This window comes from Podarcis muralis, chromosome 9, assembly GCF_964188315.1.
Source record: "Podarcis muralis chromosome 9, rPodMur119.hap1.1, whole genome shotgun sequence".
Lineage (NCBI taxonomy): Eukaryota > Metazoa > Chordata > Lepidosauria > Squamata > Lacertidae > Podarcis > Podarcis muralis.
In genome coordinates, this window is record NC_135663.1 from 35442118 (window position 1) to 35468884 (window position 26767).

Below are 26767 nucleotides of genomic sequence, written 5' to 3' on the forward strand. Positions count from 1 at the left end.
CTACCGAGAAGCCCTCTGCCTAGTTCCCTGTAACTTGACTTCTCGCAGTGAAGGAACCGCCAGAAGGCCCTTGGCACTGGACCTCAGTGTCCGGGTAGAATGATGGGGGTGGAGATGCTCCTTCAGATATACTGGATGGGCCATATAAATATAATTGGTAAAGAGAGAAGAGCCTGTTTATCTCTGTTACCTGAGAGATTTCTTCAGTAAACAGTTACGTTACTCATGTGCATGCCTTATGGGTCAAGATGAACCAGGAGAGAGGTTTTCTTAACTGTTTCTGTCTCAGTCAATTTGTCTGTTCAAAATCAACCAGAAATAGCCAAGTGCTATTTTGCATGGATTTAAATGAAAGGGTGGGCTGGGGGGAGGGGAGGAGAGAGATTATAATGGCCGCTCACCCTTCTCAGGTGGGTGGCGGTTGCAGACCTTTGCCCCACCCACCGTCCCCACTTGTCGGCTGGCTATTAAGGAATTCTCTGGCCACCAGAAAGTCAAGATAAAATGGGCCAATTAGAGGCCCTGCTAGAGGGGCAAAATAACACAATTGTGTACTTCTGCCCTTATGGCCAAACAGAGAAAAAACCCCTACGAACCCACCCACCCCCCAAAAGAGCAAAAGGCAACCATGCTGGCCCATTAAGAAATCTCCAAAATCCATGAGTCAAAAAGGAGCAGCTGCTTGAACCATACCAAATCTGCCTTATTTGCAACTAAGTGACTTCACATCAATGGCAGTGTTTGTTCTGGTGCATTGAATAAGGATGCTAGTTCAGTATTTAAATATTAAAGACCACTTTTAAAGGTGAAAAGATGGTTCAGAGGCAAATAGCTTCATTCATGTAATGCTTTATTTTCATAACGCAGTTTAAAGCAAGTACATTTTTTGCACCAGAAACATTATCCCTACTTCCTTGTACATGCATTCATCATATTCATAAAAAACCTCATTCATAACACAGAAAGTGCAACTTTCATTCATGTAAACTTTTCTTTACAGTTATCCATAGTTTTAGAAGTCATTTGTAAAATCTATGGATGTCAATAAGGCTCATCGTTCTAGTAACTTATTTTATGTCATCAAGTACTCAGTACGGCATACATGTTAAAATAGTACGGAATTGCCTGTCAATTGTATGCAGGTCTCTTACCACACCACAAAATGTGGTCTCATCTGAGGAGTAAAGAGCTACCACACCAGGCCACATAGAAACATCTGGATCCATAGTTTCAAATAAACCAGGAGCGTTTCTTTTTGCAAGAAGCTTAAAGTGAGTAGCAGCTATTTTGAAAACAACATTTAGTTATAATACAATACAAAAATTTCACACATCATACAGGAATATAGAGAGAATAATTTTTGAAACACATTTCATAAAGCAAAACAGATCCTAATTGAAAACTGTGAGAAGGCAGTCCTCTTTTGCAGGACTGTAGAAATTAATGTTCTATTGCAGGTGTGGATCCATCTTGGAAAATGCATATTTCAATATGACAGCTAGGCCAAAATGGCAGCTCTCTCATTTCTGTATATAAATATCTATATATCATATATGGTAATTTCTGTAGCTGAGGTCAATATATTAGTATGGAAACGTTAAATGCACAACAATAAACAGAAGTGGATCTACATATTGTACTGTAATGTGTACTATTTCAATATAAACAAGCTACACACTAGCAGAGTTTATATGCACCACTAAGCTGTAATTTGTTTAGCTTAATTGTACTTTGTACCTCTAAACACACCCCAGTCAATAAACCTGAATATGAAATCATGGTTTAGCAAATCTCATCTTGTGCTGACTGATTTTACATGACATCAAAACCCACTATCCTGGTTTAATTATGGTTTGTTTTGGCACATCACCCCACACACTTGCCTTGCCACAAAAGCACAAGGCAAGGTCAGCACCAGCAGCCAACTTCTCATCAGCAAGACACAGCCTGATCTGTTGAACAAACCATGGTTAAAATAGACAATGGCGTAACTTTATGCGCAAGAACAACCTAAGTTGCTGTTGGCTTCAGTTTACTAAAATGGAAATTTAAAAATTGACAGAGGACAGAGTAATCCAAACCCCCAATCTGTCCTTGCACCTAGCCCTGCCCCACCAGCCTCTACCAGTGGGGGACATTTGCCATAGACAGTAAGGAGTGCTCTGGTGTGCCTGTCCAAGTGGTTGGCAGGCAGTAACTACCTTGAGTGTTATTGCTGCTGACAGTAGACAGAACTCCCCCAAATGGGATGTTTCTGGCAGGGCTGGGCCAGCATAGGATCTGCTGGCTCTGGTGTGGACCCTGCTGCCTTCATATGATGGTGACAGGCCCAGTCCAGGTATCTTCAGCGCAACAACATGGGAGCAAAAGGGCATTTTTCTCTCTCCTCCCTCCCTACCATATCTTTTGTTTCAGTCAGTTCAAGTGCTGTTCAAGGCGGCATTGGCTGCACTGCTGTATCAAGCCCTGTCATTGCTGACTAGCGGGGCAGGATCGCACCCTAAATCATTTAAAGCTGTAACTGGTTGGCAGGTGGGTGTGGTTTTTGAAAATGGCCTCACAGGACAAACCTGGCCTGTTGGCATGAACTTTCCTACCCCTGCTGTAAAAGAACTAGGCAAGCAAAGGCACTGAAGCACTTAAAATTTCAATTCTAGTTACGACATACTGTACAGAAATACGGCAGATGCTCTTTTAATATATACATTGAAGAGTTCAAGAATTCTACATTCTGAAATGTTCGCCAGGTGTTAGGCTTGTGTTTACCAAGAGAGAAAACAGTATCAAATTCAGTCATTTCCTTTGCAGTTTTCATATTTCAGTCTGGATTGCTTGCAATAGGTTTTCGTTGTGCATTTTCCCCCCTGGCAAGCACAGTTCAACAGCTTGAGACATGTGTCTAGTTTCTTAAAATTGTGACTTCAGCCCAATAATAGGTTCCAAAAATCACCCCTATTCACTAGCAGAGGGAACACGCAGACTGCAGCTATGTCCTTGCCTCCAAATAAGGCCATCTCAGTAGCAAGTAGGCATGCAGCAATTAAAACATCCTCCCAAATGGAAGAATTTGGGAGTAAACATCTGGATAAATAGTGCTGCCTCATCCACAAAATGACTTGCAGATTATAAAACAAACTGTACTGCAAACTGAAACCTTGTTGGTACTAAAGTTATGTGAATGCCTTATCAATGTCCATACTTTTTCCATAAGAATTTTCTTTCTACTGACAACTGTAACACTAATCACATCTTACGAGTGCATGGGATCTTCTTAGAGCATCACACGTATCCCTTCTGATGACTTCAATAATAGTGTGTTACAGCTATAGGACAGCTGCATTGGCATTCACTGTACATATTGCAAAATGTTGAAACCATATGCTACTAATGTCCCTCAGCTAAAGAACTGTTGCTGCTGAATTTGCCTGCTCCTTCATCACCTATGCAAGTCGCTCCACAAGCGAAGGCTGTGCATTCTTGCTACCTGAACACAGTAGTTATTACCTGAACATGTACAACGCAATCTACATTCCAAGTAGCTGAAGTAACTCCTCTTTGTGGAAGTCCTCAAATTCTGCAAGTTCTTTGGCACTACAAACTGGAAGGACCAACATGCTAAACTATTGTGGATTTTTTTAGGCGAGTGTGGCGTTGACTCTCATGAGAGTTTGCCAAAATTGAATGCTGCTTATTAACTTCCTTTTGTGTCCAAGTTCCTTTAACTTGTTCCTTTCCAGCTTACCGTTTTACTTCAATGCATATTTGTGCTCCAGACTTCTTTGAAAAATTTCCCCCACTCCACCATGATTTTTGCAAGTTTTGCCAATAAATGTCTCAAGATGGCACATCAGCATTTTCAAATTCTGAGCTATAATATAACCCACATTATAAGATGTATTATTAGCATTATTTGTAAGGAAGCACAAACTGCCATCATTTGGATCCTGACATAGGATATACAATCATAATATATGGGAATCTACTACTGAAGAGTTAGCAAAAATATCTAAATCACCCCATAACTTTGACATTAAAAACTCACTTTTATGGGAAGAATGAACATACATTTTAACAACAACAAGAATCTATAGTCTGGTGTCTGCACAGCATTTTAATACCCATAAAACCCTGGGAAACTGTCACAAAACTGTCATTCAACATTTAGCCCTATGGCAGCTAACATTGCTAATATTCCAGAGAAATCTCCTGTTCATATACAGGAAGTACAAAGTCGAAAATCCCTTTAAAACTAAGTTCTGAAACTTACATACTTATGTTTCCTGCAGAAAGATTGCATTGAATTTGTACAGAAAAATCTCAAATTCCAAGCCATATGACTGACTTCCAGCAAGACATATCTCAAGAGAACAAACTAAAATCATGTAATACCACCAAGGAAATATACAGTGGCCTATTACAAGCTTCCCCAAATGTTTTCCACTATAATGGCTGTGCTGGCTGAGGCAGATTAATTTTTTTAACAAAATTTATACACCACTTACCCAAATAAAATTTCTAAGCGATTTATGAAGAGCAATTAAAAAGTAACTATTAGAAAGAAACATTAGAAAGAAATTGAAATTAATGGAAGTTTTATTCCAAAAAAACTAAAAGGCACCAAGCTGAGAAGGCTGGCTTATTAAAATGAGCAATTACCTTTTTAATAGTCATAATCATACAAATTACAAACACTGGAAAAGTTAAAGATTTTATCTAAGTTACTGTGTATAATAGTGATTATCCCTACCCACATATTCTATACTTGATCCCAGTTTTCCAAATAGCTTCCAAAAGAAATGGGAATCATTTTAGGGTTCTCATAATTATTCAGTAATGACTTTTCATTGGTTCCTGTCTCTGAGGCATAGTAAATCCTCACCTTCCTACTCCTAATGTGGTCTATCTAAGTCTTCATCACACTTGAGTCCCCAGATATTTTGGTCTACAGCTTCCACATCACTGACCATTGGCTAAGCTGCCTGGGTATGATGGGAGCTGTTGCCCAATAGCATCCAAGGACTTACAGTTGAAGAACTCTGGTCTGTATAAGTTGTTCCTTATGACAATTTCCAGAATAAACTAATTTGGCATCTTTTGCATTATTTTCCTTGGAGGATTATGCAATCAACAAGTATATTAAACACCAGTAATAAAATATGTTAAAATTGCTCACAAATGAACCTCATGAACCTCAAAATCAAAAGCCAATATGCCTTCTCATACGCAATACTAAAACTTTTGGATCAAAACTGAAGAAAAGACTAGGAGGTTTGCAAGTCTGCCATCTTAGAATCCATGCATTTTCCAAAATGGCTGCATACCTGAAGCCGGCGGTAACACTATCTACAATCCTGCAGAAGTTGACCTTTTCATTTGCCTTCTCTTTGCCTTCTGGCACCCCAACAAATATTGTTTCACTTACTGTTGACAATGGATGTTAAATAATAAGAAGCAGAGTTTATAAGAGTCAGGGGTGTCCATATATTTTATTAACATTTGATGATAAAAATGCAAAAGCTTTATTATCACCTTGATGCCTCCTTTATCGTAAAATAAATTCTGCTTAAATTTAAATGTATTTTAAAATGTTCCATCGGCTTGTTTAAACTTCTACACTGTGCTTTTTTAAAAATAAAGTTACTAGTGTAAGTCTTCACTGCCATAAAAATAATGTGCATACAGCTATGATATATATACTTGTACAGTTAAAAAACAACACAAAAACACAAAAAACAAACCCAACTTCCTGCACATGATTTTATGGCTTGGATATTTCATTGCTTTTAAACTGATAATATCACAGCCCACCCACACCTCCGCATAGCAGTTTTTAAAATTACTGTATGCTCATTTTGGTTTTTGATTAAAAATTATAATGCTGCAGAAATTATAATGTTCAAAATCTTTAATTTATGCAAGCATGCTCTTCAGATAGTAAGTTAGCTTTTCCAAACAACAGTACTATTGCTTTTAACATAGCTAGGGCCAATTTACCATGGATATAGAGATTAAAATATTATTGCACAATTCTACCTTCCTTGTGATAATGACACCTAGTTTTCAATGCTCTACTGCAAGTGGCTTGAGCACATTTTAGTTTTTGGGAGGAGGGGGAGAAAGTTTGCAAAGAAGCATGTAATACTATAATCAGTAAAAGGGGAAAACCTAGTTATTAACCCATTACCAAAGACTGATTTCACCAGATCAGTGACAGGCAATGAAGAATGCACAGACTAAGTTTAGCTTGCCTGAGTATTTCCATTAAAGACTACTTTCCCATCTTATTCAGAATAATCAACACTTTGTACAGTTGCCATATGGTACTAGCTTGGGACTGGGTGACCAGTGAGGAAGTTGGCAAAACATGGACTTTGTACCTGCTATACATACAATAAAAATATAAGAATGTTGTCGCACTGCAGTTTGATTGGTTACAGCCAGGGGCCACTGCAAACCACAGCACAATAGCCATTGCAGCTGCATCAGAGGGTGAGAGGGAGGGAAGCAGAGGTGGAAGCAGGCCAACCAGCAGGTGGGCTAGCAGGTGGCAAGGCTAGGGGGGCAGCAAACAGGCTTCTTTCTCATGCTTCCCACAGCAGACTGGAAAAAGTGAAGGGGACAAAGAAGTGTCTTTCTTTTCTCCCCGCTGCTGGCCAATGGAGGGAGGTTGTTGAGGGAAGTGAGTGAGTGGTCCAGGTGAGTTGGGGAGTTTTGGAGAGTTGTGATTTAGGGAAGGTCTAGGGGGAAGCTGTGGGTGGCTTTGGTGAGAAGCATAGGAGCCAACCCAATTATTTACTGCACACTGCCATTCAAATGGTGTGTGTGCACCATGTCATGTGATTGATTACGTGGGGCAGAAGAAGAGGAGTTTGGATTTGATATCCCGCTTTATCACTACCTGAAGGAGTCTCAAAGCGGCTGATATTCTCCTTTCCCTTCCTCCCCCACAACAAACACTCTGTGAGGTGAGTGGGGCTGAGAGACTTCAAAGAAGTGTGACTAGCCCAAGATCACCCAGCAGCTGCATGTGGAGGAGCGGAGACACGAACCCGGTTCCCCAGATTACGAGCCTACCGCTCTTAACCACTACACCACACTGGCAGGGCTTATGTGGGCCTCCCAATATTTTATTCAAGTTGACACCCCTGGTGAAGGGGTTTGATGGGGATGCAGGTGGGTTTGGTGAACAAAGCAAGCTTGGCTGCAGTCCCTAGCTGTCTACGTAAGAACATAAACAGAGAGTTGCTGGATCAGACCAAAGGTCTGATCCAACATCCTGTTCTCATAGTGGCCAATCAGATGCCTTTGAGGTCACATACATGGGAGGAAGCACGTTGCCTCTGACAGGACAGGCAGAACACAGCCATTGTGACTAGCAGCCATTGATAGCCTTATCCTTCATGAATTTGTCTAATCCCCTTTTAATGCCATAGAAGTTAATGGCCACCTCTACATCTTGTGCGAGGCAATTCCATAGTTTAACTATATGCTCTGTGAAGAAGTCCTGTCTGTATTGAATCTTCAAAGTTCCAGCTTCATTGGATGGCTCCTGGTTCTAGGATTACAAGAGAGAAAAACTCCCTATCCGCTTTCTCTAAGCCATGCATAATCTAATACACCTCTGCTTTGCTCGTCCCCGTTATTGGCCTGTTGTCTAAACTAAAAAAAAGCCCCAAAGGATGTAATCTTTCCTCACAGGGGAGGTTCCCTTTTTCGAAACCTCTTCCACCTCTACAGTGTTCCTTTTGAGGCAGGCAACACAGCCAGAAATGTACACAGTATTTCAAGTGTGTTCACACCATAAATATGCAGAACAGCATTATGATATTAGCAGTTTTATTTTAACTCCTTTCTCTTATTATCCCTACCATGGAACTCACTTTTCCCCCACAGCTGCTGTCCACTGGATCACTACTGTTACTGAGCTATCTGCTTTGACCCCAAAGTCTTGTTCCTGGTTAGTTCACTGCCAGTTCAGAATAGATTAAGTTCAGAAACCTCTGTGTCAGGAGACAAAAGCAGAAGATAGCCATGGTTATTGGGAAGCAAAGATGATGTTTCCATCTTGTACATTAATAATATGTTTGGAACAGACAACAGCAGCCGTTAAAAAAATGATTATTGGTGCTTGCTAAAGGACTTTTTATGGGTATAACAAAATATTCTGTACTCTAAGATCCTAAAATAGACACACACACTATTCCATTAGGAGCAGTAGGAACTATCTAGGCAAAATCTTCTGAATGCAGTAGATGGTGTGCATAGAAATTTCTTGGTAGAAGTCACAGGAGATACCAAGTCACAGTCTGTAAAGCAAAGGGTAGAGTTCACTCAAGTGCTCTCTTCCCCCAATCAATATGTGAAAAATAATAAAAAAAAACCTATAGCAGCTGCTACCCTCAAGCACACATAAGGGCATAAGTTATCAAGTGACTGTGAGAAAAATGACCATGTTTAACTTCATTCATGTGAAGCATCACAACATTTAGATTAATTCTATGCCCACTCACTTTGAACTGACTTTCCTCAACATGCAGGTAGCTCCCTGTACATATTACATACACAATTTCTGATCACTTGCAGGAGAAAAGTCTGCAGGCAAGAAGAAGCTGGTTGTGTTCTATATTGAAGCCCAGTAAATTGCCTTGGACTTGGTTTTCCAAACCTAGTTCTAGCATATTTTCTCAGTTTCGCTTCTGTAGGCTAACTTCCCACCCCCTAATTCATAAGGTTGATAGAATACGATGCACTTACAAGACAATAGTTGATATTTCTCTCCCTCTCTTTTAAAAAAGTGAAGAACATGATTCATTGCAGGGGTGCCCCTGCAGATGCCCCTCCCAATCCACAACCCTGGACGTTCAGTGCTACCTTTTTGCAATTTGGTGCATTCGCAAAAATAGTCCACCCAGAAACAAACACACACGCACACACTTTGCTGGCTACATTTTTCTCCTGTGCAGCAGCAGCAGCCTCACCATTGTGATTCGCAAAGGCACAAGGCAGGATTATTTGAGGGCAGGAGGTCTGAAAAAATGATAAACTAGCCATCTCCCCCCTGCTCCTTGCTCCATTTACTGCAAAACACAAACAATGAAGATAAAAATGGCTGCTACCATTTTCTTCAACAGTTATTGTAAGTACAAGTCAGTATATGTGCAAGAATCTATTTTTTGTGATTGGATATTGACAAATACCATCAAACTTTACACCTCCAACAAACACAACTATAGTCAAGTTTGGCCACTGTTAAGAGAACACAATGCTGGATGAGACAGCAAAGCAATTCTTATTAGAAAGTCACCACAACTACAGGAAGACCAGCAAAACAAACAACTTCCGTGTGTCCTGTTTTGGAAAAGTATTGTGCCAATTCCAATACAACAGAGTGAGAATCCAAGCCACATGAAGCGCCAGAGAGTAAACACTTGTCTTGCTCTTCAGATTTAAAAAGGCAAGCATTAATTCAAATAATTATTTTTGTCCTTTCTTTTGTCCTTTCTCTAAGTGCTATTATTGCCAATATTGTCGAACCATGTGTTTTGTGGGGTGGGTTTTCTCTAGAAGTAACATTAATAAATTCGTCATTTTTCTGAATGCAAAGTCAGACTGCGCACAAACCACAGAAAGGGCAAGACCTCTCTGAATAGGATTCTCATATGTATGCATCAATGTATGACTAAGCCTTGCATTTAGACAAAAGGTTAAAGCTAGCGGAGAAGGAAGCTCAACAACAGTTGTCAAGTATCCAAAAGGCTGCCATAAAGCAGAAAAATAACAATTTCACACAAAAATATGTGGGGTTCAACTTGCCGCAGAGCAGTTTCAGCTTGACTTATCAGCCAATATTTCCTATTTCTCAAAACAGGCAATGGAGCTGGCAAGACAGCTGCAGAATTTACTTCCCTATATGGGTTTTTAAATGCAATGATGAGTATTAGTCAAATGTGGTTTATGTCTACAGAGTCACATTGTTTCAACAAGTATCAGCAGAGTTTTCCAAGGTACTCCAACTCTTTTCACAACTTTGTTGCTGCTTTTTAAAATGAAATGTGAACCAAATGGAGCTTTCCAGAATTATCCCCGTCCCTCAGCTTAAGAGACCATGCAGATTCTTTAGCAGAGCTTTCAACAAACTGGTAACCTCAGATGTTGTTGGACCACAACTCCCTTCAGCCCCAGCCAGTCTGGCTAATGGTCAGAAATGATGGGAGTTGCAATCAAAACCATCTGAAGAGCACAGGGCTGGGGAAGGCGGTTCTAGCTCAATATTCACATCTCCTAGAACGGAACTCTTCTCTTTACCAGTAAGAAAGTGCTCGGCTTAAGTGTTAGCACTTTGCATGAACAGCAAACTGCTTCTGAAGAAGAATTAAAATAAAAATCACAAGCAATATCAAAAATCATGAAGTGAAAATGAGGAAAGATTATTAGCCGGAACACATCCCTATCTTAATAGACCACAGAGTGCATCGTAGTCATGCAGAGTTCAGGAGCACATAACAAAAAACATTTCTTCACTACTAGAATAGTAAATCAGTAGGAATATCCAGTAGGAATCTTTCTAGCATTTCTGCATCTTAACAGACAGCATATGCACTGTGCTCCTAAGCATGTTTATTCAGAAGCAAGGGAGCTCAATGGGGCTCTCTCAAAGTAGTATTTCAAAAGAAACTCCATGCAGGCAAACTCAGGAAGGATATTACAAGTAGACCATGCCTCCTCTCAGATGGAGTAATTTCACTGAAACAATACCCAAATAGTGGTCTATCAACTTGAATAGTATTTATCTACTAACAGCAATTGGTGTTGTGCTTAAGTGCTTGTGCATTTGCAAAACAGACTTTTCCTCTTCTGTTTGCACCAATTTGTAGAAGCAGCATTATAACATTTCAGCCTTTTTTCAGTTCACTTCTATAAGTGAGGATCAGTTCAGCCTCAAAAAGCCCAGCTGAGTCAATCAAACCTCATCTGTGTTAGCTATTTGCTATAATTGAGGGAGCTAAAAAATACATTCTATAGAGTAAAAAGTTGGGAGTGCCACCAAAGCTTCCATTCACTGCTCTTTTGCTATGAAATCACATAAACTGCCTTTGATTTACTCATTTAGAAAACAAATCTAAAAAACAGTCAAACTTAGTAAATTGCCCAAAACATTTTGGAGGAAACCATCTTGTTTAGTTTGGTAAGGAAAAACTTACTAGACCCTCTGAGAAAGGTTTCTACCAATGTGCAATTTACTATTTTATTCTATACATTTCATTGCAATTTTGAGGCTTGCCTTTTCTTCTCTTGTATTTGGTGCTTCCCGTTCTTTTCCCCTTTAAGCGGATGTTCAGTGTGCAGGTAACAAACATACACAAGGAAATTTTCCCATAGGAGAAACTAAAAGTGTAATCCAATGTATGTCTACTCAAAAGTAAGCTGCACTAAGTACAACAAGGCTTACTCCCAGATAAATAGTCACAAGACTGCAGCCTGAGAGCCATTTCCCCCCACAGGAGTATGTGCACATTTTTCTAGTACAAGCATTTTTAAGCAAGTGATCCACTAACACTGCAGATACTGATAAATCTGTTTTAAAAGGTAAGTGTCAGTATTGCAGCTGACCTGCAGAGCCTTGAAAGCTCTTTTCTTTCATTATAATATTGTGTCACCGATCACAGTTAAATGCTAGTTAAGAATTATAAAATGTATTTATTTTCTAATTTCCAAAAAGCTATTTGACATGACATGTTCTACAGCAGAAATTGGGGTTTTTGTTATTAACCTTTAAATTACTCATTTTCTTCCAGTTCTTTATTTACCTATGTATCAAAATAAATCTACCCTGATGGATTCCCACCTAACCATTTAGAGACAGGAAGGGGGGTGAAAAAGAAAGGGAAAAAAGTTTAGCAAGCAAAAAAACCTCATGGTACAACCTTGATTCACTTATTTTCATGCTGATTATAATCATCAGCATATCTTTATAAATTACTCTTTCACATTTCAACTTTATATTTAAAAAGTCATCTAGAAATTACCCAGGTGCGAACATCATAATTAAAATCATACTAGCTCTGGTTTTCATAGGCACATTTCTTAAAACAGTTTGTCCGCAGAGCCATAAAAACCTACATTGCTGTTTAAACCTCTGTGCAGTCTCCTAAAAGTGTTTGTCTTTTAGCGAAATGACAGTGCTAAGAGAGAGGGAATCTACAAAGGACAGCCTTCTGTGCACCAAAGATAGAAATTGTTCTAAAGCAATATTCTCAAAGGTTTTTTGAGAGCAAAAATTATGCTCCTTTTCTAGAATATTAAAAACAGCACAGTTCTAATACCATCACAAAATGGCATGTGTACAAAATGCAGCTGCACAATAACTACTAGGTATTTTTTGGGGGGGGGGGAGGGAGGACTCCAAACACCCTATTCCCGCCCCCTTCCTAGAATTTGGCAACTTTGCATATGATACAGAATGGTTGCCAAATAATCACACTGCTTTGTATGGCATATTGAATAGTTCTTTTACAACACTAGCTAAGTTTTTAAAAATTGCTTGAACTTAAAGGTTAAAACTTGTTATTAGGGAAAATAAACCCTCTCTGGCACGGAGTGAAGGGTTGCAGGGCAGCCATAGACAAATCCTTGGCTGTCCTAGTTTTCAGTATCAGTATCAAGGGTTGTGCATAGATCCATTGTGAGGAGGGAAACTGTACGTTTCTCACTTCTTCTGAGTAGCCTGGAAGGCTTTCAGTTCCACCTGATACCAGCTTGGAGCTTCCGGCCCATTTTGTCCAATGGGATTGTGGTCGTATCCATAAGCCACTGTTAATTCTTCATCCTTCTCAACAGCCCTAATAGTGCGGATACATTTAATCAACCCAAAACGAGGATGAACAAACCTAGAAAGGAAGGAAGCATACACAGTCAGAAAAAGGAAACTCAGCAAGCCCAAACGATGTATTCGTTTTCTTGAAAGCTTTACATATATCCTGTGCGTTTTTTAGATATAGGTGACGCAGCACTGTCATAGAACACTATAGGAGTGTCGCTGACCACTTTTTCCTCTGCAGCAAAATATTCATATCGTAAAACCTTTATTGGCATCACATACAACATCCAAAACAAATCAATACAGAATTTCCACTTCCCCAGTGGCACAAAACATTTGCTAAAAGAAAGGAGGCAGAACAGTCTATCATCACATCTCTTGGTCTCCAGGGAGATCAGACGTCTGCAGTGTATTTTGACAACAAAAAACCAAATAGAGATATTTAGCCAGCAGCAAAATATTGTTAAATAGCAACAACAAAAGTTTTGGAAAAAGTTACAGTTAAGCAGTCCGTCCACTGTGGATAACACAGGAGAGTGGATGGGACTAAGAACAGAGGGCAGCAGAAACAGCTCTCTTGACTCACAGTAGGGCCACCGCTGAACGCAGAGGCAAAACTATGAAGATACACCTCAGCATCTTCTTCAATGAAAGATCCTGCCACCCACCTCCCAGCAAAATGTTTGTGGCTGGTGCAGGATTTTCCACTTAGATAAGGGATGCCTAACCTTTTCTGGACAGAGGGTTGTATTCACCTATTATCAACCCTCGAGAGTCACACGTTAATGTGGGCACGAACAAAGCACACGACTGGGCGCAGTTAATGAGTCTGCCTTCCAAAAGGGTCTCCCAACAGCAATCCTACACCATTTAAAATAATTTATTTTCATTCATTTAATTTGGTTAAAAACCATTTAATTTTTTTTAAAAAATGACAAATTTGGTAGGTTTTTTAGGAGGAGGGCCCCCCAAAAATCTTCAGGAGTGGGTGGTCACGGCTAGCCACCCCTGACTCAGAGCATGATGGATAAGTGCCATTTTCCAGGAATGCTTCCCTTGCTTTCAACTGTATTTTTCATCAGTTTTCCCCACCCACTTGATTTAGTGCTGTGGTTGCAGTGATCCTTTGATATCATCTGCTATCGCATTGGCAGACACAGTTCTGACTCCTGAAAAGCAGCACCTTCATCAAGCAGAAGTTTAATACTTACGAGTCATAGACACTATTTGGTGTGAAAGAATGATTTGCCTTGTGCCCCAATGAGGCACAGTATTTGGCTGCGTGGTTGTAGGGTTCCGGTACATCTATGACTGTTTCATCATCAAGGGATATCGTGTTTCCATTCAGAGCCCAGTCCCTGCCATCCACCTAAAACAGACATTGTTGCAGTGTCAACTTTGTGTTTTTGTCAGATACAATGCAGATTTTTCTTGTGTTATATGCTTTAAAGGAGAGAGGCCAGTGGTTTTCAATCAGGCTTGCAAGTACAGTCATACCTCAGGTTAAAGACGCTTCGGGTTAAATCTTTTCAGGTTGCGTCCCGCAGCGACCCGGAAGTACCAGAAAGGGTTACTTCCAGGTTTCGCCGCTTGCGCAGACGTGCAAAATGCCGTCACGCGCATGCGCAGAAGCTGTGAATTGCGACCCACGCGTGCGCAGACGCAGGTTGTGTTCCTTTCAGGTTGCGAATGGGCCTCTGGAATGGATCCCGTTCGCAACCAGACGTACCATTGTACTCTATTAGGAAACAAATTTAAGAGAAGGAAAACATGCCACTGCAATAGTCCTGACATAGTAAGTTGCCTTAACTTCTTGCCTTTTCTGCTTCATTACCTCTACACAATAAAAATCAGTTGTACAGCAGACTTGTGGCACACCTACTGAAATCTCTAATCGAGTGAACAAAATCATCCTTAATTTTCTAAGGCTTGCTGGACTGATATTAAAGAAACTGAGAAGCAAGATACACTTTTAACAAGGCAATTCTCTGTGTAGAGAACCTTTGGATGTTCAAATACTTGTGAGATCCCATAATGACTACAGGATCCTTGACCATGCATTATATGACATCAACACACTTTTTTTACCCAATCCTGGTGAATACTGAAGCACTTTTGAAATAACAGGGTGAACAAGCAACAAAAATGTTTCCAAAAAGGTAGTGTTTCAGAAGTAGCAATGAAAAGTTCTCACTTCACTTTACCTCCTGGTGTGTAATTCGTACGCCATTGTAAAAGGACATAACTGTGCCAGCCTCAGCAGATACTTTAGTAAATAACCCTTCTCCTGCGCTGGAAATGAGAGATGCATCTACATATACCCTGATGAAAGGAAAGAGTAAAAAGAAAGTACAGTGTCATTATTACTACTCTGTAATACACTAATATTTTTAGAAAACTATTTTATTAGTTTGTGTAAATTTGAGATCATTAATTTTGGGCCATGGGAAGAAATACTAGCACAGGTGTCAAATGTGACAAAGCCTCTGTGTTTAGAAAAAAGGAAAAGTGTATCAGCGCTTTGTCCAACAAAATGCAGAGTCCCATCAAGTTTCTGTCCCTGCCAAATCCTGATTATGTATATTGAAGATCATCTTCTGAATAGCCAAATAAAAGTATTGCAATGTTTTTTGGGGCAAGGAGTGGGTGGAGAAACAGTTATTTGTAGCCACTGAGAGATATATTAAACAAAGAAATACTTTAGTACAGTACCACAGTTTTTCACTTCTGTACTTAAAAATTCATTTAAAAATCACTTTTAGAAGAAACATAAAAGTTTCCTCCTAATGGTTACAGATTTTTCATACCAATTCATGTTTTTAGGAAAACATTTCAATTCAATTAAGCTCATGCAAGATAACCATCAAATTAATGAGCTAATATGATGTCATATTCAAAGGAATAAAGTGTTGCTGAATGCTGTCTTAAAACGCAAAGCAGAACAACTAAATTGTTTCTCTGCAAATATTTAAGAAAGGGGACAAAATGATACACATAAATTATTCTACCTCTCCGATTCATAAGGATCAGGAAGAAGTGCATTTGTAGAAATGCAAGATGAAGTAGATTTATCAAAACTGTATACTGGGCCTAAAAACAAAGCAAAACAAAACAAAAAAGTACACAAATTAATGGACAATCAAGATGAAGATGCAGGTCTCTCTCTTATTAAAGTGTTAGGCATTCAACACGCCATAAGGAAATTAAGTTTTTAAAGCAAGACAGCAAAAATATTGTATTTAGGTCTGTCTACTATATAATAAAACAGTGCTCTGCATAATTTTTTTTCACCATTTTCATTTCTCCTCAAAACTGCAAGCAGTATTCAGTCACCTTTGTAACAAATATGAGTTGAGGTTTATACATGCTAGAAATAATGTTTCCCAACAGTGCTTTAACATTATATTTCCCCCCTGAATATGTAAAACCAAGTTAAAAATGCATACACCCCACATCAACTATGTGTGGTCAGTGCATATTATCACCAACACTTTTCCTCAAAAAAATCAAAAGCAGCAGCAATTGATATAGACCTGGGACCCAATTTCATTACCTTGTGAAGTGGAAAGTAAAATGTGTCTCAACTGATATATGGTATTTATACTTTGCATACCAGGTCCAAATTCAAAATGTAATGTGAAGCGACCCTAAACTACCATTCCTTATATTTCTTCTGGCTCGGAGTGTACAACCCTCTCCAATCCATTTTGTCAACACACCATGTCAGCTCTAATTTTAGTAATTCTATCTTGTAGAGTGGAGGGCATTGGCACAGGAACAAAATTGGAGCAATGTGAAAATAGAAAAACTGAAAGCATTGTTTGCTCGAAGTTATCTCCAAAAAGGTGTGGGGAAGCCATGCTACACAACACCATTTTGCACATCAAGGAGAACTTACTGCCTGGCAGCACTTCAAATTGTGGCTTCCCCTCTTCTACGGATACAAGAGTTGCCAGCTTTGCTTCCAACATTTCACCATCTATGAAGTGTCCATAATAGGCCATCTTCCCATCAGGGTACACATAGGCTATCTTCTCGCCAGTCATCTCTCCCTCTTCATTAACTTCTCCAACCAGATGTCCACCATCCTGAATGAGAAGCATTAATATTGGTACAATAAATGCTGCACCTTTTTAAGAGGAAAATGTTTGTGCGTGCACACACATTTTTGAAACCTTTCAATAGCAACACAGATATTGCACTGCATCCAACTAACTTTTTCTCAGAGAAGACCCACTGAAATTAATGGACCTAAGCTAATCATGTCAATGAGTCTACTCCGGGTATAATTTAGATGGATACCACCCAAAAGTAACAACTGTGCTAATTGAAATACGTTTATAATATTTTTGTTTCAGAGGTACCAGCTGCAGCTTAGGTTCTTTAAACCTCACTTCCTGCTGCCTCTGATCTTTTGCTACCCTGTACAGATCGCAGTGAGTTGTGTTTATTCCAGCAATCCAGTTCTGCTATAACAAAGCCCTGTATAAATCCAGGGTATTTCTACAAAAAAAGGGGGTGAGGACTCTTCCAAACAAATTGCAGCCAAATTAACCATAAACCAAGTAAAATAACTGAACAGTATTCTTTAGCTCATCAATCCATAAACAGATAGATGGATAAATAAAAAACTTGCAGAGGAAATGTTTTTTTGGGGTTTTGTGAACCAAAGATAAAAATCGTAAGAGCCTTGTTAGAGATCCATTACAGCTTCATCTCCAAGATTGTGACAGCCATTATGGGCCTGTTCACTATTTTATTGAGAAGCACAGAACGGACACTTCTCTGAACAGGTTCTTTGCATCTCTAGTCATGCCTAGTAAGTTATATATATATATATATTTAACTTCCCAAGATTACCCAGTTAAATGCTGATATTTATAAACACACTTTTTACACAGAAGTCACCTTGACCTCCCTCCTTGGGGGGGGGGGTGCTGGGGAGGACAGCAAAAATATAGATGTTTAAAAGCACACTGAATCCTTTTTGCTGGCTTCCGAGTTCAGAACATTTTGTTACAGCGGACTGATGTCTAAAGCATGTACATAGTTACTATTCAGTATTTATTTAGGCAAAGTGTCACTAGCTTGAGTGGCCTGAATAGAGCTATTCATTTGTGAAAGCCAGAAGCTATAATGGTTCTAAATTAAAGACAGTAGAGAACTATGTTCAGTAAAGTATTTATGAAGAAAAGCACCTCTCTTAGAATGAAAAATAAAACCCACAAAGCCCCCCCCCCACAGGTTTGACTTAAATCTTTAAAAAGATGCACATGGCAGAGAAAGGCACATGGTGCGTTTTACTCTCATGTACACAGTTTGCACACAGCAGCAACTTGTGGAAGGCAAATGTATCCTATCATGCATAATCTGCATCCAAATTATGAGAAGCCACAACCACCACAAGTGTGAAAAGGATTGCTAGGATTCTGGCAGGCTGCCAAATCACAACCCTTTGCTCTCCTTTGCAGGTGGCAGTTATGCAGCCCAGCTGCCTCTCTCAGCAACGCAACAGGATTTGTCTTCCCCATGTGTCAGATATCACTTCATCCCCTACTTGGCTGCCACACCTCCCCATTTAGGTTTATAACTCATTTCCCACCTTGCATATTTGAAAAATTCCAACGTACTTACAGGGTAGTATATCCAACAAATCCCACATCGAATATTATCTTTGTATTGCCCTTTGAATATCAGTCGCCCATCAGCATCATATTCCTGGGCTGGCCCATTTAGTTCTCCATCTACATAAGTGCCATGAAGAGCTCCTCCATCTTCATATGTATATACACCCTGGCCTTGCAGAGCATCATCCACATAATAGCCTTCTAATGTGCTGGTAACGAGAAAAGGGTAGGGCACAGGGATCAATAGTATCTAGTTTATTATACGAAATGTTCTCAAAGTAAAAATGTCTCATTACCTTAAGGACACTCTCCCCACAATGCAGAACTGCTTGGGCTTCAACATCAGCCTCAGCCACTTTGCTCTCTGTACCATCATCTCAGGTAAGTGAGCAACAGGACCTTCTTGGTAGTGGCCCAGTAACTCTAGCATTCTGACTTGCGGAGATCTGTCAGGCTCCCTCTCTGGTTCATTTTCATCACAAGTTGAAAACATTTCTTTTCTGGGCAGCCTTTAACATCTCAGGTTTTACTATCACTGGCTTTCTATACTTGTAGGTCATTGCTCTTAATCTGTTTATGGAAGTGTTTAAAATGTGTGTTGCTTTTCAATTTGGTTTTTAAAAAATGTTTTACTGAAGGCTAAACCCCTGCTTGCTCTGCTTACCAACCCACCAGCCATTCCCTCCACATTAACACTTTAGCACTTCCCCTTCCCACCCCATGCAGCTATTAAGCTTCATTTCCCCCCTCCCCAACCCCATTTTCTGATACCACTTCTCTCTTCTATAATGCAACCACACTTTGTCTCCCTGTTTTCACCTTCACCCCCATGCCTTTGCCTCCTCCTCTTGTGCAACCTCCCTTGCACACACACCCCGATAACCTCATATTATACATCTCCCATACACTGTATTGCTAAGCACCCTTTTTACCTTCTGCCCAGTTATGAAGACACTATCCCCTGCTATTCTTCAGACTCTTTCATGCCAGTTTTCATATTCAACCCCATTCCAATGCCACCTGCTTCCTCCTTTCTTGCATCCCCATTTTCACCATCACTCCCTTTCTACCTCCACCGCCTCCTTACTTTTCTGAACTGTCCCTGGCACACGGATTACACCCATTTCCAGACTTCATCCTCTCTCCTGTTCTGCAGTCTCCCTTGTGTGCACACCCCATGCTATTACTGTATGTTTAAGGTGACTAGAACCTAATGAACAAGCCTGTCAGTTACCTTGCTCAGTTAGAGAAGGTTACATCCGTTGATGGATGCTGTACATATAATTACTATACTGGACATGGAGCTTTGTGTTGAAGACAACACATGGTACCAGGAGTGAAATACATTGTGGGAAGGTACTATGGAATGTTTCAGGGCTCTAATGAGGCAGCTGAGGAATGGAATAGGGAGAAGTTTAGAACAGCTTTTTTCCCTCCCTTTCAGTGTCTCTCCCTTCTTGCTCTACTCAAACAGCATTAGCAGAGTGAACTGCAAGGGTAAGGTGTGGGAGGAGATTTATTAACTTTGTCTTATTTTCACAACCATAGTCTAGAAAAAACCCCAGAAAGTTATAAAAATATTTGAAGTATTAAGCAAAAAAAAAAAAAAAAAAAAAAAAAAAAAAGCCATACCCAAAAGAATGCCTACCTTCCATCAAAGAAGAAGAACTTTCCACGGCCATTCTTCTCTCCATGCACAAAGTTTCCCTCAAATCTGTCTGTGGAGGAGTATGTGACTGTACAGAACCCGTGCGGCATCCCATCATCATCGAGTGCACCTAATAAAAATTGAAAAGAGGCCAGTGAGACCAAGACAATGATACTGCAAGAGTTCATGCAGATGTACCTTCATGTGGATTGGACGTGGGGTTTTCTGCTTTAGCACAAGCTCCGACTCCTAACACAGCCTCTGTTCCTCTACTGCTGCACAATCCTGGCTCAGACATGGATTACTGCCCTTAGCCTCCATGCTTTGGCCAAACTACTCACTTTTAAGAAACCTTGTTTTCAGATAGCCAGCATATTGATTAACTTAATTGTTTCTTTGTCCTTCCCCTTCTGAACTTAAAACACTATTCTGGATGTGGGGGCTGAAGAACAGTTGTGCAATTGCCCTAAGAACTAGCCAGCATAGCTGGGAAGCTTCAAGAACCTATTCACACACCGACACACCAAGTACAGTGGAACAGAACCATGCCAAATTCACAAAACAAAATACATGAAGAATGTACATATACAGAAACATAATGCAGTATAAAAATAAATAAAATCAGAGGGCTACAAAGCAGTATAATGTAAAATTCCAAACACCATAATGCATATACAGTCATTTGTCCAAGTTCACTTACCATCCATTTCACACAAAATTCACTTTCTTAAACATTACCACATATACAAAAACCACTCATACCCAACAATATCACAACTCACATACAAAGGGTCACTGCCAAGCATATATATAAAATACACTCCTAATGTCTGAAGCACTCATGAACTCATGCCCCACTCCCACGGGACTATCTAATTCTCTTCTCCCATCTCTCACCTGAGAAGGGTCCAGATCTATACTAGAGCAGGTTTTCACCCTGAAGGGTATAGAACTACTTCCATCCACTCACTCCCAATTGCAGAATCATAACACATGTCTTCTGTTTTGATTTTATATTTGTTGTATCATTGAAAACAAACAAACAAATATTTAAAGAATAACATGTGTGGTACTGCACAACCTCAACACCTGATAAAGAACCATCAGCACTGGTAGCATCAGCCTCACACTCAAGGTGCCCCTAAACGTCACCATCACCTCATAGAACCATAGAATTCTAGAGTTGGAAGGGACCCTGAGGATCATCTAGTCCAACCCTCTGCAATGCAACTGTCCCATATGGGGATCAAACCTGCAATCTTGGCATTATCAGCACCATGCTCTAACCCACTGAGCTAAGCCACTAGTCCCCAAATTGTTGCAGCCAACCAGATGCTAGGCTCTCTCCCTCTGCACCAGCAACTTGGCCTGGTTATATGTGATGAGTCAACTCCCATCATTATTTAGTGTCAGCTATAACTCAAAGTCATGCCTGACATAGTTTCCTTGACTACAGGAAATTCCATAGCCTGTATGGGCCATGCCATCAGTCTGCAGCAGAAGGAAGGGATGTAGGGCTACTCTGTCGCCCTGGTGAGGGGCCAAATCCATCACATCTCCCTTCTCTCATCTGGCAACATGAAGCTGCAGCAGGAGACTCCATCAGTTCTGCTTAGAGACCAGCTGTCATCCTTTGCACTAGCAAATGCACTACAGTGAGGAGAACTACAGCTAGTTTTGCTAAGGAGCTGCTGCAGCGTTTATCAGTTGTCCTTCCTCAGTGCACAGCCTGGTCATACAAAACCAGAAACCCCAACCCCAACCTGCAGCATCACAAAACTTGGGATACGTGTGAGGAATGTATTTTGATCCACATGTATCCTATATGCTTCTCATACTTGAGACAACTGTTCGCTCATGAAATGGTTACCGTTCTTGAGAAGAAGAAAGAAGAACCAATCAAGCTTTGAGCAATTTTTACATGCGTTCAAATATCTGTCTTCACAGTTTGTGACAGACAGCAAAAGCACAGGCTGTTTTAGAAGACTCTTACGGGGACTCCAGTACTGGTACTTGGCTGATCTGTAGGAATGGGTCGCACAAGCCATCCAAGAAAGCATAAATTGTGTAACTGTCAGTCCTCAGGCAAAGCTCACTTGTAACTTTATATCAGTCTGCAGTGGCTGAACCGAACTTGACATTTGTTTCACACAGTCTCGTTCAGACCACTGAATTATTTTTCCATTTTGTTTTTTAGCAGGCTTGGAGCCAGCCTCTTTGGCTGTGTACACATTATCGTTTACTCTGGAACCACTGTGATCTCACCACTGGTGTCTGAACCCATGTGCAGATGGCCACAATCTGTCTCCATCCTATAGTTTATTGAAAAATACTGCTGTATGCGTTATTAATGCTGCAGCTAAGCTGGTGTGTACATCTGAGAAGGAAGATTGCACAGCAAAAGTGGCCATGGCATGGGAGCAAGAAGGGAGAGAGATTGAGAGAGAGGAAAGGAGTGATTCAAAACTTTTAAGTTAATGTATATATAGCCTAGGAAAGGAGCAAATTCAAAACCTTGATCAGATTTTGCTTAAAGCCTCTGGAACTCAAGATCATAACAGATATAAGATAGTAACAAGCTGGGTGGATGAGAACAAAGGGGCCTGCAGGCAATCAAATGACACTTCCATGTCAAGGTGTAGAGACTGACGCAAAGAAAGCAAGCTGCACTGATAAACTAGGGATGAGTGAGCCCAAACAGCCATGACTGTCATTCTGCTGTTTTAATCTCATCTCTGCAAATAATGATACTCACTGTTGAACTATACACACACCAGAATGTATTTCCTACCCGAGAAGGAAATAACTGAATTCTGTGTTTGCAGCAAGAGGAAAGTGTGGTGAATTGAACATTCAGAAACAACATTATTATTTTTCTTATTACAGCCAATAAAAGTCAGTAAATTATGTTCTCAACACACACACACACACACACACACACACACACACACCTAAAGTCTTCTGCAGTAGCAGAAGGAGCAGAGTGCTTAGGACACACTTTGTCATTAATTACACTAGTGTAACGTCCTAAAACCTGTTGCTACCCTAGGCAGATATACTGCTGTTCATGTTTAAGGCTGGGGCTCTACAATAGCTCAAAATGGTTTTGAATCATTAGCAATTAAGAAGCTCACTTACACACATAAATACATATATTGTTGTTGTTGTTTAGTCATTTAGTCGTGTCCGACTCTTGACTCCATGGACCAAAGCACGCCGGGCATATATAAATTCTCACAAATGGAAGCTTCCCTTTCCCAGCTTAAAACTGCAGCTTTCTTCTTCTGCCCCACCTGTTGTAAGGGCAGTATCAGGCTTCTTACCAGGACACTTTCAATACACCCAACTGCCCATAAATCCTTCCACATTTCCAACTCTGCTGTCACTTCTGCAATTTTGTTGCACTTCTGAATCAAACCCTATTGACTAATAAAGCTCTCCTGGCAAGAACAGGAGACAAGGGGGAGCTGCCAGGGTCCAAACCAAATGGAAATGTTAAGGATTCCCAATTTAGTCAATGATCCCAAGGTTCAGATCTACACTATAGAAATAATGCTCAAAACATATATATTATGACATATTTTATATGTAAGTTGTTGAAGCAAGCACCTGACAAGCTACATATTACTATAATACTTGAAATTACAAAATTCCTGTTAGGGAGAAATCATTAAAAAGCCAACTAAAATATCATCATACTAATAAAAGTATTGTGCTAATAGGGCTCTAGGGATTTTTCTAATGGGCCAACATGGTTACCTTTACTTTCTGTATTCATGTGTAAGTGCTTGAAACACACATAATTAAATATTTACAAAAGACAACATCTTTCCACAGCTCCAATCACTATGTTTTTAGATCACCAGCACTCAATACAGTGTCCCACAATTTCTATCCTAAAGTTTGCCACAAGGATCTGGAGTGGAAATATAATTTCAAATTGGTAAGTATTATAAATCAAAATTGAGTTTCAGCTTCAGTACTGCTCATTTTGCTTTCTGGCCCCTATTTCTTCTACCAAATCCCTCCTATAGGGAGAACCTCTGCCTTAGCTTGCACAGATGACTGTAACCCCAGTACAATTGTTCATGCAGCTCTGTTCTGCTTTTATTCGTTAGAGAACAATAGAGCTCATTTTCACAGCATTTATTTTTTTCATAGGAAAAAAAATGCTTCAAAATACAGCTGCAGTCCCACCCACAAACCGTGCACAGGCAATCCCCGCATAGGTTTCAATGGAATTTACACATAACTAGGGGCAGAATTCAATAATGAATTGAGTTACTCCTTGGAATTTAAGTGATCATTTAAATGTAGTCAACATAGGAATTAAGTCAGCGGCAGCCAAGCATACTTCACGGTGGACTAAAGAGGAAATCTCTGGCCGCCAACACCATTATAATTTCCAAATTTAATAGTGCCAGGTTTACAACATAGCTGCTCATTTGCATGCCAAGAGTCAAGCAGCCTATACAATACACTGCATTGATTCTACATGCCGCACTAGAACTACTTGGATCCTTTCAGGACCAAAATCTATGGACACAACACAATACTATTTCCAGGAGTAGTGTTCAAAGACAAATATCCAGAGTTGAAAAACTATGCCACTGTCCAGAAAGATTAAAGGGAAAAAACCCCAAACATCTATCTACCCTTTCTAACAATTTCTAAGTGATACACATTTTAATATTTTCCATAGATGTGGAACAATAATATTACTGAATGGCCTAAAAGCAGGAAATTAAGAAACCAGGGCACTAAAGCCTGTCAAGCCTTGCCATTTTATCCATGCATCTTTTCACATTTCATAAAGCCCCAGATCAATAAATCAAGCAATGATAGCATCATGCAAAGGTTCAACTTTCATTAAGCCTTTGTGGTTGCTGAAAACATTTTTGACAATGCAAATTGTAATTACATTGCTTGAATGCATTATAGGTGGGCCTGACTTTGAAAGACGGTTTCAGCTGGTGCAGAAAATGCTGCTAGGTTATTAATAGGAACCAAACATATATAACATTGGTTCTGGCATGACTGCACTGGCTTCTGGGCTGAATTCAAGGCTCAGGACCTTGCAGAACACCTCTACCGGTATCAGTCTGTCTGGAGGCCTTCCTGCAAGTGTCCCCTTGCAGGAGTACAGAAACTGTTAGAGGGTCTTCTCAGTAGTGACTCCCCTATTTATGCAATGCTCTCCCTAGGAAGGCCCACTTGGAACTAAGATGATCATATCAGAGACAGGCAAAAACTATTATTTACTCCCAGGCATTTTATTGTTGATGTTTTCTCATCTCCTGCAGGGGTGCGGTTGTTTTTCACCCAGTTTGTTGTTTTTAATATTATAATGGTACAAGTGGCTGAATATCTTAACTTTTTAGATACTTATGTGTCTTTAGAGCAGGCTTGGATTTTATTGCATGTACTTTTCTGTATCCTTTTGTTGCACAGATGCAAGTGGCCTTAAGACCCTTGTGGTGAAACACAATGAATGAATGATTTAATTATTATCCTTAGAACAGAGAAAGATTGCGCAAGCATTCACATATTTTCAACACTCGGTCAAATTGTGGAAAGACCCCCACTGGCCCCTCAATCACACATTTACCTAGGAGTGGGGAACCTGTAGCCTTCCAAATGTTGTCGAACTACAACTCCCATCATTCCTGCGGGCTGCTGCGTAGGGGAGCTGGTGTCCCACAACATCTGGAAGACCACAGGTCTCCTCCCCATCTTAGAAGAAAGAGTCCCAGTGATTCTAATAAAGATCTGACATGCTCTCTCCGCACCTATCACGCATCTCCTGGAGCAAGAGGACGAACACAAGCCCTTGCAGACCGGGATGGGGCAGCTATTTCTGGCTGAGCTTATTTGGGAGGGCAGCTCGCTCCGCGCTTCTTCGCGCGATTGGCTTCCCTCACAGCTGCAGTCGAGGCCGAGCCACGCGCCTCCGGCCAACTTCCAAGCTCGGGGCTCACGGCAGGCTGCCTCGCGCTGCCTCTCCTCCCGAGGTCTCCCCGCTCCCTCGCGTCCCACGAAGGAGAACAGGAACCAGCCCGCCAAACCACCGCAACCAAAGCGGGAGAAAGGCGGCGGCAAGAAAGGCACCATATTTGCCCCCACGAAAGGCGGCGGCGGCGGAAAGGGCTCCTCCTCGGAACAGTCGCGACGCGGAGATGCGCGAAGCCCCGGCGCAAAAAGGCGCCTCGGCGACCCCCGTCCCTGCTCTCCCTCATGCTGTGCCCGCCTCCCCTCAGGCCCAAGGGACGCAGTTACCCTCGACGGTCTCTTCCAGCGTCTCCTCGTCACTGTCCATGGCTCAGCGCGGAGAGGCAACTTCCTTGGCTCGGCTGGCCCTGCTCGGGAGCGCGCCCGCCGCGCTCTCGTCTGCGTCCCGCCGCTCGGCCGGAGAGGGCGGCTGGCTGCCGCTGTGTCCCCCCGAGTGCCCACCCAGGCGAGCGAGGGGCCGCCCTAGCAAGCCGCGAGTGCCTGCGTCGCCGCCCGCTTGCTGGTCTCCCCACGCTCGGCGCTCGGCGCTTTGTTATAGAGCAGCTGATCCGCTGACATCACCCTGGGCTGGGGCTGCTCCCTGACTGACAGCTCCCCGCGCAGCCCCAAAAGCAGGGCCCGCCGCCGCCGGCGCAACCAAACGCTCGCGGAGCACGAGGGTCGAGC

General features: G+C 41.1%; 1 protein-coding gene across 1 annotated transcript; it reads right to left on the minus strand.

Annotated features, from left to right (window-relative positions):
* Positions 1 to 833: 833 nt before the first annotated feature.
* Positions 834 to 26507, minus strand: SETD7 (SET domain containing 7, histone lysine methyltransferase). The gene is made up of 8 exons (XM_028743984.2): positions 26369 to 26507; positions 20093 to 20222; positions 18452 to 18653; positions 16716 to 16905; positions 15826 to 15907; positions 15022 to 15139; positions 14029 to 14186; positions 834 to 12887 (listed from the first exon to the last, which is right to left on the minus strand). The coding sequence occupies exons 1-8, from the start codon at positions 26406 to 26408 to the stop codon at positions 12707 to 12709; spliced, it is 1101 nt and encodes a 366-aa protein (XP_028599817.2). The 5' UTR covers positions 26409 to 26507; the 3' UTR covers positions 834 to 12706.
* Between the last annotated feature and the right edge of the window lie 260 nt (positions 26508 to 26767).

What these genes read in the sequence shown, in the direction of transcription:
- SETD7 (XM_028743984.2), bottom strand. Translation starts at nt 26,408, where the DNA reads ATGGACAGTGACGAGGAGACGCTGGAAGAGACCGTCGAGG. An exon ending in TTTGTTGGATATACTACCCT is followed by an intron (nt 16,906 to 18,451) that starts GTAAGTACGTTG and finishes CTTCTCATTCAG; the next exon opens with GATGGTGGACATCTGGTTGG. An exon ending in TACGAATTACACACCAGGAG is followed by an intron (nt 14,187 to 15,021) that starts GTAAAGTGAAGT and finishes TGTCTGTTTTAG; the next exon opens with GTGGATGGCAGGGACTGGGC.